General features: G+C 41.6%; 1 protein-coding gene across 2 annotated transcripts in view; it reads left to right on the top strand.

Moving 5' to 3' along the window:
* The window catches only part of ENPP3 (ectonucleotide pyrophosphatase/phosphodiesterase 3), a 103986-nt gene extending 95628 nt beyond the window's left edge, over window positions 1-8358 (top strand). For both annotated transcript variants that reach the window (XM_061623856.1, XM_061623855.1), the window contains exons 23-25: window positions 4440-4572; window positions 6797-6953; window positions 8067-8358. In XM_061623856.1, the coding sequence (XP_061479840.1) occupies window positions 4440-4572; window positions 6797-6953; window positions 8067-8240 (464 nt within the window). In that variant the 3' untranslated portion in view covers window positions 8241-8358. The remainder of the gene's footprint in view (window positions 1-4439; window positions 4573-6796; window positions 6954-8066) is intronic.
* The last annotated feature ends 5456 nt before the right edge of the window (window positions 8359-13814 follow it).

Below are 13814 nucleotides of genomic sequence, written 5' to 3' on the forward strand. Positions count from 1 at the left end.
GTGCAAGCTCATGACACTGTTGGAAGAAAAAGTTAGAGGCCTGGAACAATGGGTGGCCACACTAAGAGAAGATGAAGAGTTCTTAGACAGAACGCTGGAACAACAGCAGCAAAGAGAAGTACAGGAGGTGGAAGAGCAACAGCATGTGGTAGCAGAAGAGGAGACTGCTTTGGAGAGGAACAACGAAAGGGTGACAGGAGCAGAAGAGCTAGAAGACACCCTTCACCGGTGGAGCTATGGAACTGCTTTCAACCACTCGAGGATGAGACTGGAGGACAGCCTGTTGTGGAAGAATTACAGGAGACCCCATACAACAACGAGCAAGAGGCTGAAGCTCAATCAAGCAGGGCCAATGAAACCTCGCCCCACAACAAGAAGAGAAGAGTACTAGTAGTTGGAGACTCCCTACTGCATGGGAAACCCAAGTATGCCAAGAAGATCCGTGGACTCACCAGGTATGCTGTCTACCAGGAGGACGGATTAGAGATGTGATGGAAGGGTTGCCATCACTCATCAAGCCCACCAACAGGTATCCCTTTGTCCTCATCCATGTAGGAACAAATGATACTGCCAAACGGAGCTATGAAGAAATCACATCAGACTTTGAAGCTCTGGGAAGGAAACTCAAGGACTTTGGGGCCCAGATAGGTTTTTCATCCATCCTTCCAGTACTTAGAAGAGGAGTAGAAAGGGAAAGAAAAATACTCCATGTGAATGAATGGCTACGAAGGTGGTGCCAACGAGAGAGATTTGGATTCTGGAACCACGGGCTATGCTTCCTGGAAGATGGATTGCTGGCAAGTGATGGGTTGCATCTCACAAGGACTGGGAAGAATGTGTTTGGCCACAGCATGGTGAAGTTCATCAGGGGGGCTTTAAACTGAATCCTAAGGGGGAGGGAGACGTAAACTTGGTGGTAACGACCCTTGAAGGCTTGTGCACAGTAACGGGAACAGAGAGATCAGCTGTAATAGGGCCCAGTAACAGCCCTCAGAAAAATGTAGTAAGGAAGCCAAGCCATAAATCACATGGTCTTCGATGTCTGTATACTAATGCGCAGAGCATGGGAAACAAGCAGGACGAACTTGATCTCTTAATACAGGAGGGCAATTACGACTTGATAGGTATAACTGAAACTTGGTGGGATGACTCCCATGACTGGAATACAGCAATTGAAGGATATAACTTGTCCAAAAAGAACAGAAGGAATAAAAAGGAAGGTGGAGTCGCGCTATATGTTAAAAATATATATCCCTGCACAGAAATACAGGAAGATGAGCTTGGTAGCTAAACCAAGAGTATCTAGATTAAAATTAATGGGGCAAGTAATAAAAGGAATGTGGTGCTTGGAGTCTATTACCGACCACCCAATCAAGGAGAAGACGAGAATGTAACTTTTGAAAAGCAAATTGCCAGTGTTTCAAGGAGGCATGATGTAGTAGTAATGGGGGATTTCGATTATCCCTATATCTGTTGGGAGACAAATTCTGCCAAACATGGCCCCTCCAAGAAATTTCTGACTTGTGTTGGAGATAGCTTTCTCCTACAGAAAGTGGAGGAAGCAATCAGAGGACCTGCTATCCTGGACTTGATTCTAACCAATAGAGATGATTTGATGGATGAAGTGGCAGTTACGGGAACTGTGGGGGAAAGTGACCACACCATACTTGAATTCTTGATTTTAACAGAAGCCAAAGCTGAGAGTAGCCATACGTGCACCCTGGACTTTAGGAACGCCGATTTTAATAAACTCAGAACAATTGTAAGTACGGTTTCATGGCAAGCAAAGGAGTCCAAGATGGGTGGGAGTTTCTAAAAAAGGAAATTCTAAAAGCGCAATGGCAAGTAATTCCAACAAGGAAAAAAGGGGGGAAACAACAGAAGAAGCCAATGTGGCTTCACAAAAAGCTTAGAGAGGACCTGAAAACAAAAAAGGACACATACAGGAAGTGGAAAGAAGGCCAGGGCACAAAGGAAGAGTACAGGCAGGTATCATGGAATTGGAGGGATGGTGTCAGGAAGGCTAAAGCTGAGAATGAGCTGAGGTTAGCAAGGGATGCTAAAAGCAACAAAAATGCTTTCTTCAGGTATGTCCATAGTAAAAGACAGAAAAGAAATGGTGGCACAGCTACTCAAGGAGGATGGCAAAATGATAACAGATGACAAAGAAAAGGCAGAAGTGCTCAGTTCCTACTTTGGCTCAGTATTCTCCCAAAAAAGGGTCTGTGACACTCCCAGGAAACATGAAGTAGAAGGGGCAGGATTGGACCTTGAGACTGATAGACAAATGGTCAAGGAATACCTAATCACTTTGAACGAGTTCAAATCGGCAGTGCCCAGTAAACTGCATCCTAGAATATTGAAGGGACTGGCTGAAGAACTCTCAGAACTTCTGTACATTATCTTTGTGAAATCATGGAGGACTGGTGAAGTGCCGGACGACTGGAGGAGAGCTAATGTTGTCCCTATCTTCAAAAAGGGCAAGAAGGAGGAACTGGGGAACTACAGACCAGTCAATCCCTGGAAAAACTCTGGAGCAGATTATAAAACAGTCAATCTGTAAGCACCTTGAAAGCAATGCAGTGATTACTAGGAGCCAACATGGATTTATGAAGAACAAATCCTGCCAAACTAATCTTCTCATTTTTTTGACCGAGTAACCTCCCTTGTAGACTGTGGGAATGCTGTGGACATAATATATCTCAACTTCAGCAAAGCTTTTGACAAAGTGCCCCATGACATTCTGATTAGCAAGCTAGCTAAATATGGGCTGGATGGAACAACTATCACGTGGATCCACAGTTGGCTCCAGAATTGTACTCAAAGAGTGCTTGTCAATGGTCCCTTCACAAACTGGGTGGAAGTAATGAGTGGGGTACCACAGGGCTCAGTCCTGGGCCCAGTGCTGTTCAACATTTTTATTAATGACTTGGATGAGGAGGTACAGATCAGGGGACTGGAAACAAAGCCCTATGAGGAGAGACTGAAAGAACTGGGCATGTTTAGTTTGGAGAAGAGAAGACTGAGGGGAGATATGATAGCACTCTTCAAGTACATGAAAGGTTGTCACATAGAGGAGGGCCAGGATCTCTTCTCGATTGTCCCAGAGTGCAGGACACGGAATAATGGGCTCAAGTTGCAGGAAGCCAGATTTCGACTGGACATCAGGAAAAACTTCCTAACTGTTAGAGCCATACGACAATGGAATCAATTGCCTAGAGAGGTGGATGCCGACACTGGAGGCATTCAAGAGGCAGCTGGACAGCCATCTGTCCAGAATGCTTTGATTTAGATTCCTACATTGAGCAGGGGGTTGGACTTGATGGCCTTATAGGCTCCTTCCAACTCTACTATTCTATGATTCTATGTCCTGGGTTGGCCATTGTTTGTAAGAGACATAAGCTCTGTGTTCCTCAAGTTACAGTACATTGTTGATCAACCTGGTCTCAGATAAAGAAAAAGTATTTTTTTCCCTCCCAGCAGGTTTGGGGGGGGGTTGTTGTTGAAAAGCGAAGAACGATTCCTGGGTATTTCCAGACAGAAGCTTATTGCAGAATTAGCCCTTTTCATTCATGCAGGTTTTTTGCACTGACTATATGATGTCATCAAAATGCCAGCCTGTACTTTTTTTACATTTAGTCCAGATTTGCTCTTACCACAGAAGATCCATTAAGTAAGAATAACCCATTATGCATCTGCAGTCGCCACTCATGTGGAAGCTCATCTTTGATGAACACTATTGGGGGGGGAGGGGTATTGTGTGTGGTGATGTTTCAGTGGATGGCCTCTATCGCCACATCCCTACTTCCATTTGTTCCTCACTTGAGCACACCCTAGTCATTTAATTTTGAGTGGCCAAAACAATATGAGCATGCCCGTTTTCACTGATTTCTACATGGTGAAGGCATGTTGGAATTTCAACAACCCAGTCAGTAGGAACTATTATCTTGAGAACACATGCCAGGAATTACCTTGGAGACTATAATAGTAGTGGGAATTTAAAAAATTATGGTTAATACAGAGTTCTTATGCAAGCAGAGCAAAATATCAGTCTTTGTGTTAAGAGCTAGAAACATTTGCTCTAGCACAGTTCCTGGCAACTGTAGTTTGTTAAGGGTGCTGAGAGTTATCAGACATTCCTAGACTTTTAACAAACTACAGTTCCCAGAATTCTTTGGGGGAAGACATGAATGTTAAAGCGGTATAAGAGTGCTTTAAATGTATGATGTAGATGTTAGCAGAAGTCATCAATCCTACCACTGTGCAATGTTCACCTTTTGGTTAAAAAAATGGAGAGAAGCCCCAATTTTGAGCCAATTGAGAAGCAGAAATGTAGTAATGTTCTCACCACCAGCAGCCGGAGCATTTTGACACAACAGATAGAGCAGGAAAAGGTTCCCCTTGTAGTTGATGCTGGCTCACTGTACTCTCACTCACAGGATTATGGGATTATTTGCATGATTCGCTACTTCCAAAATATGCTATAGAGAGAAATGGACTAAATGTGATCAGTGGACCTATTTTTGATTATAATTACGACGGACACTTTGATTCCCTTGATATCATAACACAGTAAGTAAAGAAAAAAAGACAACCAATGTAAAGGTAAACGTATGGCATATGTTTCATTTTCATGTATTCATTTAAATCACTTATGCCCTGCTGTTCCTCCAAGGACCTCAGAGGGGCTTACATATAATTCCCAAACAGTCTCCCATCCAGTTAGTTTACAGGACCAAGGCTGCTTAGTTTCAGCAGTAGATTTTAACCAAGTGCCTTTAACCCAGGTTCTGGGTTCAGGAAGAATTGAGATTAAACAAAGAATATTTTAAGTGAGTTACAGCAGGTTTTCAGACAATAAAGACAACAATGGCCTGGGAGACCAGGGTTTAAATCCCCACTCAGCCATGAAACACACTGGGTGGTCTTGGGCCCATCACTGCCTCTCAACCCAACCTACCTCATAGGGTTGTTGTGAGGATAAAATGGGAGAGGAGAACCATATACTCCATCTTGAGCTCTTTAGAGGAAAAGGTGGGATATAAATGTAATAAATAAATAATTAACCACTATGGAGTTCTGATCAGTTTGGTACTCTTAGTGAATCTCTCTCTCTCTCTCTCTCTCTCTCTCTCTCTCTGATTGCCCGTTCCCTCCATGGCATCCTGTCCCACCTTCCATGCTGTTCTGGAGAATCTGGCAACCCTCTGGAACAGACTTTTAAGAGGTGAAGGGGCTGGAAGAGACAAAGGGAACTGGTGAAAATCACCTTTCCCCCATCCCTTTCCATTAACTGAGGCATCTGCTGGACCAAAAGCCCTTCCATGAACACAGAGGCACTGTTGAATTCCACTTCCAATTATTATATATTTATATGCCATCCTTGATTAAAATTTTGGAATGGTTTACAAAATATATACATGTGTATAGTCTGCTCAAGGTAATCTTGACTTGAGTGGGCCCAGGAGAATTCCCTGCCAAATGCTAGTTTTGTAAAGTAGATGTACAAGTTCTGGACAGTTTGGCTATGCAAATAGGTGCTTGAAGGTTTGTGGCACTGGTCTTACTGGATTTGTTGTCGTCTAGGCTAGACTTGATGCCACATTTTTTCAAAGATGGTTTGGACAGAGGGAAAGAATTTCTGCCACAGTGTAGGAGGATTGATGAGATGATAGACTAGAGCTTCCTTCCAGTCAAAGGGCTTTAATATCCTGTCAGCCACACAGTGCTGTTTACAAGTTTTCATAAACAGATCAAAATCTGTCCAAAATTATTCATAGCAAGATAACCCTACACACTGTTTAAACAGACAGCTCATATAGGAAATACCCTGAGCATTATGGGATTGGGCAGCATTTCCATGGATGTCTGTGACACTGTTTCAATTTAAACCAACATCAGCTTCATTGTGCCATTGACATGTTGGATACATATCTCAGCAGTGTCAAGAAGACAAATAACTCCAGGTACATTGGTATTTCACTCTCATAATTATTATTTTTTGTTAAATGCTAACTAAACAGTTTCAATTGAAAATAAAATTTAAATGAAAAGAAAATGCAGAGCTTTCTTCTTGCAGCCTTTTGACCCCAAATACAACCAAGGTTGAACATCAAAGAAATTACACGCCTGATTTTAAAAATCGCTACATTTGTTTCCCTCTATTGGTTAAGATTTTCACAGAACTTCACTTTGATTCACAACTGAATGAAGGCTGCAATCCCCATTAAAGTAACCCCCATTGAATTTAATAGGATTTACTTCTGAGTAAACATGTCTAAGATTGCGCTGTCAGTCACTCAAACTGAAAATTGGTGGTTAGGTAAATCCAGTGTTCCTTATGTAACAGACAGTGTAATCCTAACTAGCACATTTTCCTTTTGCTTCAAATATCATTGCCACCATCATCATCATGGAGACGGAAAGTTATTTGCCGTATTTCATGGAGGATAAGGGCATCAGTGGCTACTAGCTATGATGGTTATTGTCTTCTTCCATGGTTGGAGACATTATGCTTTGGAATACCAGTTGCTGGAAAACTCAGGAGGGAAGGAGAGTGCTCTTGTGTTCATGGCTTTCTTGCGGGCTTCCCATAGACATCTAGTTGGCCACTATGAGCAGGATGCTGGACTAGATGGGCCACTGGCCTGATCCAGCAGGCTCCAGTTATATTCTTATTCTGAAATATTTCCACAGGGTAGATAATTGTAATTTCATTGAATGGAGTGGTGGTGTAAATATAATTTCCCATTGTCTAGATTTTGGCAACCAGCCCTTAACTGATCTCCTTTTGTAGGCATGTAAACAATACACAAATCCCCATCCCAACTCATTACTTTGTCGTGCTGACCAGCTGTGAGGATCAAGCCAACACTCCAGTGAACTGCTCAGGCTCACTGAATGTTTTGTCTTTTATTCTTCCTCATCGTCCTGACAACACTGAGAGCTGTGCTGTAAGTATAACATTGTTCATTTCAGGCATCCCTGCCCTTGTTTTCGGAGATGTGATTTCTACAAATGTGGCTGCTTGAGAAGTCATTAGTGTCTAATAAGTATTCAACACAAGACATAGCCTAATAGAGCATTCAAACTGACTGTATTTTAGCCCAATGTAAGAGAAAGGCAGTGGTAAACCACCTCTGAATACAGCTTACCATGAGAGCCCTATTCATAGGGTCGCCCATAAGTCGGAATCGACTTGAAGGCAGTCCATTTCATTTTTTCATTCTCAGACTGTGCTCAATAGCAAATATTTTGGAAGACTTGCACGTGGAACAGAAATTAGGCAAAATGTCCCCTCTGTTATTTAGACTACTTTTTATCTCTTATATAGTTTGGCAAGTTGTTTGCTATATATTGGGACACTTCTTAAGATACCGAAACCAAATTGTGCACAATCGTTTCTCAGATCAAAAAGCAGATTTTTGTGTCCACGCTTAGATACAATTGGACACTATTTTGGATCAAGATGGTGGACTGAATCTTTTGAAACTGCACTGATTTTAACCATTTGCATGCCAGCTGGGGTTGATAGTAGTTATGTCTAACAATATCTAAAGGACCACAGGACCCCCATTCCTGTATTATTTTATATGCATGAAAGTAAAAAATGAAATATTAAATGTGCATGTATCAGATTTTTAAATGGTCTTGGAGAAAAGTGGATTTGCAAGTCAGTTTCACTGATCAAAGTTGGAAGACAGTCAAGGAAAATGGCAGAGGGGTGGGAAGGTAATGAAAAAAGAGAGGCCATGCACTGTCAGATTGCCACTAATTATGTGAGGATGGGATTTCATCTAAGTTTAGTCGCGGGGCAGTATAGGCCACATATAGGGTAGATGTCAAAGATGGCATAAAAGGCTTGCTGTGTTAATTCCCATATGCCATCATTCATTGTACTGTTGTAAGGGAATCAACTGTTTCATTGCCCGCTTACCCCAATGAACAGCTATAATAATGTATTAAGGAAAATAATGTAAGACGAGTATGTGTAGAAATTCCTTACACAACTGCAATGTTTTGTTCCCTGCTGATGCAGAATTTAAATGTTATGTTTGGTTTATCAGGATGGGAAACCGGAGTCCCTGTGGGTTGAAGAAAGAATTCAGGCTCACGCAGCACGTGTCCGTGATGTGGAGCTTCTGACAGGACTGGATTTTTACCCAGGGAGAAAACAACCTTTCCCTGAAATCCTACAACTGAAGACATTTTTGCCAACATTTGAAACGGTTATTTATTGAGGATGTTTAATTTATTAGGAAAGCAGCAATTTGTTAAATAAGCTCCTTCCTTGCTAATGGGAAGAACCCTTTGGAAGCACAATCCACAACAAACAGACCTATGTATGTTGATTCAAAAGCGAGTCCTTTGTGTTCAATGGTACTTACTCTATAGTAAGTGTGTTTAGCATTTCAGCCTCAATTACAGATCTACAGATTATTAGGATAGTACAGATTAAGAAGAGCCAGTGTGGTGTGGGGGTTAGAGTGTTGGACTATGACCTGGGAGAGCAGGGTTTGAATCCCCACACACCCATGAAGCTCACTGGGTGGCCTTGGGCCAGTCACTGCCTCTCAGCCTTAGAGGAAGGCAATGGTAAACCCCCTCTGAATACTGCTTACCATGAAAACCCTATTCATAGGATCACCATAAGTCAGAATCGACTTGAAGGCAGTCTATTTCCATTTTTCAAAAATTTAAGACAGGAAACAAAGTCAGCCAACAATTTTTTGGTTCTTTGTGCCACATCTTTGCTGCAGTTTCTCTCTCCCTCTGCTTAAATTGTACAAGGACTTCAGACTACATGAAATTACTGAGCTTCAACTTTAGTACACGAACAAAATAATACAAGATAAAGATTTTAAAGCATGTGGTATAATAAAGAGTTGAATTCAATGTAGTGCTAAGGCAATTGATCAGTCAGTGCAAAGATTTCTTCTTGTGCAATGGAGAAATCTCCCCTCTCCTTCCCTTGCATGCCCCTAAATCTGTTCTGTATGGAGCAGATTTGGTGCAGGCACAAAGAGCAACAGAGGGAAGAGGATTTGCAAAAATTCCCTTCATTCCACTTCCATTCATGCAAGCCTTCCTGGATCAAAAAGCCTTCTGTGAATGGAAGGCCAGCACTGGATACAAACCATAGTTTTGTCATTTTAACCTTATTTAAAAATCATGCAGCATGAGAGAGGAAAATGTATTTGTTAGAGACAACATTGTCAGTAGGTCTTCTAGCTCCACAAAAACTGTTGAGCTCCCATACGCGCAAGAGTTCAGTTCCCTTGCTGTCTTCAGTGTTGAAGGTAGCTCTGCATATGACATAAATATTTGCAGGGAAATCTGTCTCCAATAGGGTTTTGAATATAAGGAGTCATTTGCTCATTCTTGTCACTACTGGCCACTAATCTGCAGAGTCACAATACACATTTGCTTATGCTTTCTTATCATGTCCCACTGGCACTGTTAAAGGGAACAGGGTGAAAGGTGACCTCCCCCAGAATGACTTGCTAATAGTAATAAGCTACTGTCTTTTCCATTCAGCCACCCACAAAATGGGTTTTTCAGTTAAATGCCACAAGGTCATGAGCTAGTCTGGTCAGTTAGTAGCAACAAGGAACATCATTTTTGTTTCTTTGCAACAGTGAGCTTCCTTTCTGCTCCATCGGTGCAGATTGCTGCACAGTAGCCCTCTCTTATCTGCACTTTGTTTAGTTTGCTATCCAGGTTTAAACCTGGTAAATGAGAGGTAGGATCTTACCAGTTTCTTTGAAGTCTTTGTTGTTGTTAACTCTTCTCTCCAACTAACATCCTCTTTAAAATATTTATGGGACAATTGTGAAGGGATGGGTTAGAATTTGGATTTAACACTGGATTTTTCAATAGTCTGCATGTCCTCCATCTTTGCGGAACAATCCTGTTTACTCTGAACATCAGGGGCTTTCCCCCAATACCTGGTTTTGTCCCCTTGACTATTCCCTCAAATATATTATTCTTTTGTTGATTTTACTTATAGCACAGTAGTACAGGCCTCTCTCTCACTCACTCACTGCCACCCCTCTCCACTCAGATGATCAAAGTGCAAGTTGGAGGAAACAAGCCAAGCTTTTAATAGAGTTTAAGAGGCAAGTCTAGCCCTAGAGTCTCTAGAAAGTTCTTAAGGTGGGTGAGACTCTCTAGTCTTGCCTTCTAATCTCTATAGTATGAACCCACTAAATGATTAAAAGGCAAGCCTAGAGACTAGAGTATTGGCATATTAAGGCCTCTAGGCTTGCTGAGGAGAAGGTAGGGAATGGGGCAATATTGAAAGCTGTTTTCCTCTTTTCCTTTCCAAAACGAAAATAGCTGGTCTCTGTTGGCTAATATAAAACTGACTAGCCTCACTTACAGTGAGGAATGAAGTGGCAAAGCCACTTCCCTTTCTTGATATTTCCTTTCCAAATATCAATATTAATATAAATATTCTGGGGAGAGGAAAAATGGACCGGTAAAAGCAGCCGATAGCAGACAAAGAATGAACTCAAATTGATACCACCTGTTAGGTCGACTGAATGCTTTCAAAGTGGCACCAGCCAATGGATCCAATTCTTAATTGTGAAGCATGTGTAATAGGCTGCACCTTGGGTAAGGGAACAGAAGAACAAGCAGTAGTCTTGGTAGCTTAAACTGGAATTTCCAGCTTGTGTGTGTATGTGGGTATGTATTTGCTTATGCAAAAAGAACTCATTCATAATAAGCAACTAACATTTTTGTTATGTTGGCAGAGTCTTACATTTGAATTGAACCCATGGTTACCTTGCCAATTAGTGTGCATGGAAGATTTGGGTATTTCCTAATTAGGACTCGGTTCCAGCCGTTTAGTCACAAAATAGGGGCTGAAATGCTGCCTTGCTTGGTATAGTTGTCCAGCTATGCTACTGAATTCTGTTTGGCAAGGAAACTCTTTTTCTGGGAAAATGAATGAATACAGCATCCCTCACAAATTCTAGCTTCCGGAAGGGAAAGACTTCATAAGTATCAACTACTTCATACACTTACAATATTTGAATTGATTACTTAAAACACTTCAGCATGCAGTTTCATACAAGGAGAGTGGATTTTTGAGTCAGCATTCAATCCTTCCAAAGTAGCTTCTTGCAGTACTGTGTTAACAAACCCTGATGGTTAATTATTGCCAGAACATGAAAACAAAGCAGTAATCAAAAGTATATGCAGTGAAGAGGCAACAGGTTTCTGTTTGATTCTTGTTAAGGGCTAGTTACTGACCCAAAATGCTTTTTATTAATGTCTATGTCAATTATCTGTAAAAATATCCCAGGACTATGTATAACCTAAAGAAAATATGCAGCCAAGTGTCTTCCAAATGGCCCATCAAAGACTACCAGTGGATCATAAAAGCATTACAGCTGGATTGACAAGGTGAATTCAAAGGGAGCCATGTGGTTTTCTAGCAGATCCTCAACTATCTTTTCTAAAATCTGTTAATAGTTGTCCCGATAAGATTTTTGTGCGTCCATTTTGCATAGATATATATAGACCAACCCTTTCCAGTCTTGAAGGCACCAAGTTGGTAAGGCTGTCATATAAAGTTGCCATACTGCCTATATGCTTACTTAAAAGCATAATTCTATTGTTTACACTGTCCACCATGCAAAAGTTTCTTCCCCGCAAATTTGAACAAGTCAGTGTAGTCATGATGAGTGTCTCTAGACATGTCTGGACTACAGATTGGTTAGATGGAAAAAGTTTGTGGGTAGCATTTGCAGTGTGAGTGTGAGGAAACCTTGATGCTAAACTCTCAGGTGAGACTCACCATGCTTCATAAAAGGGGTGGCCTTAACTCTACTCCCTTTTCTTCAGACCCGGGTAAGGAGGCCTTTCTGACTCACCTCCTCCCTGTGCCCCACAACTCCGAGTGGGTAGCCCAAGTTAGCCTCAAAGGTGAACCCTATCTAGTCCCCACAAACCCAAGGGCCAGTCTCGGGTGTCACCTTTCACCTTAAAGGTACCTAAGGTACTCACCAATACTCTCACCTGTGTAAGTTCTCGCACATACCGCCTCAATGTGACTGAATTAACCTATTTACAGCAACTAACAAGCTAAACAGAATGAGAGCCAAATCCAACCAAAAATGGAAGAGGGCCTAATTGGACCAAACTGAAAGTGCAGTGCGGAGTAGGCATAACAAACTGGCCGTCTGGCAAAAAACTATAGGCAACCAGTGAAACTCATATTACACAGAGGGAGGATGGGTGAGCACCGTGAGACAAAAGAGGCTGGATTGCGGTGGAGTGAGCTTAAGAAGACCCACATCCTGTTCCTGCCCTCCAGTGACATAGCATGCGTGCTAAGTATGCTACGTGACTGAAGCCACTCCAGGTTCCTTCCTGGCATGGCCTCAAAACCCGATGCCCCCAAAGCTCTCAGAGTCTGCAGGCTGAACGAGGATTGGGATAATTCCTGTTTTAGTATTTTTCAAACTTATTACATATATAACCTCCCAGAAGCTACTGTTTGTTTTGTTTTGTCATCATGGTAGATAATGATTTGCAGAATAACAAAGGCATAGGTCAAAGATAGGTCACACTCCCAAAGAATTTTACAATCTAAATGTCAACAGAGCAAGATATTTAAAAAGGGAGAGAACATAAAGGAAATGTTGGGAAAGTGAGGAATAATGTACACAAATACAGCTGTACATGCTAATGCTTTATTTCACATGAACATAAAGACAGCCGACTTGATGGGTTTGTGCAAAATTAAGGAATTAACATCCCCTTGCAGTTCTATAGAATAGGGATGGAGGAGAAATTCAGTTTGGTTCACATTTTAATTCAAACCCCCTAATTTGCACTTCTCAAATCAATATGCAAATGAAACACAGATTTCCTTTGAAATCCACACTTCTCTGAATGCTGCAATGCAGTTCTCCAACCAAATAATGTATACAAAAATGTGTGTATGAGGGGAAAGTGTGCACAAAAATGCAGATTAGTGAAAATGACATGCAAAAATGCATTATATTAGGGGAATGCTTGCAAAAATGTATATATTAGGGAATTTGATCCATCCCTACTATAGCGTGCTGCAGTGAGCAAATTGTTGGATTTGGACTAGAGGGACCTTGGTTCAATTTCCTGCTTAGCTATGAAATTTACAAAGTGACCTTGGGACATCTGGTGTCTCGCAGCCCAACATACCTTGCAAGGTTGTTGTGATGATAAATGGGACATTTCTGCATGCTCCCCTAAAATCCTTAGATAAAGGATTGGTAGAAATAAAACAAATACATAATACTTTTGCTGAGACCTGAGGATGGTATGTGAAGAATTAGGAGTCTATCTTGAGCACAGAAATGACTGCAGCAGTTTCTTCCAACCTGGTGGCCTCAGGATGTTGTTGGAATCCAACTCTCACCAGCCCCTGGTAGCATGGTGAATGGTGAATTGTAGTCCAAAACATCTGGAGGGCACCTGGTTGGAGAAGGCAAATTTACAGCATTGAATTATGTCAGCATCTTGAAGGAGCTACATAGTTGGCCAAACATATTTTTACAGCATCATTTTATGCATCTACTCAGAAGTCCTACAGAGTGCAATAAGACTTATTCCCAGGTAAGAGTGAAAAGCAGAACAGCCTCAGTGTATAGAAAGTTCTCATTTATCAATAGTTGTCTTATATAAAACCCCACTGTATTCATGTGTTGGTGGTTCTGTGAGTGCTGCAAGGTATGATCCATGATGATACAATACTGAAGTAGATAGACCAATGATCTGGCTCAGTGCAAGGCAGCTTCCTATGTCCATATCTGGCTTTCAAG

This window comes from Rhineura floridana, chromosome 4 (genome assembly GCF_030035675.1).
Source record: "Rhineura floridana isolate rRhiFlo1 chromosome 4, rRhiFlo1.hap2, whole genome shotgun sequence".
NCBI lineage: Eukaryota > Metazoa > Chordata > Lepidosauria > Squamata > Rhineuridae > Rhineura > Rhineura floridana.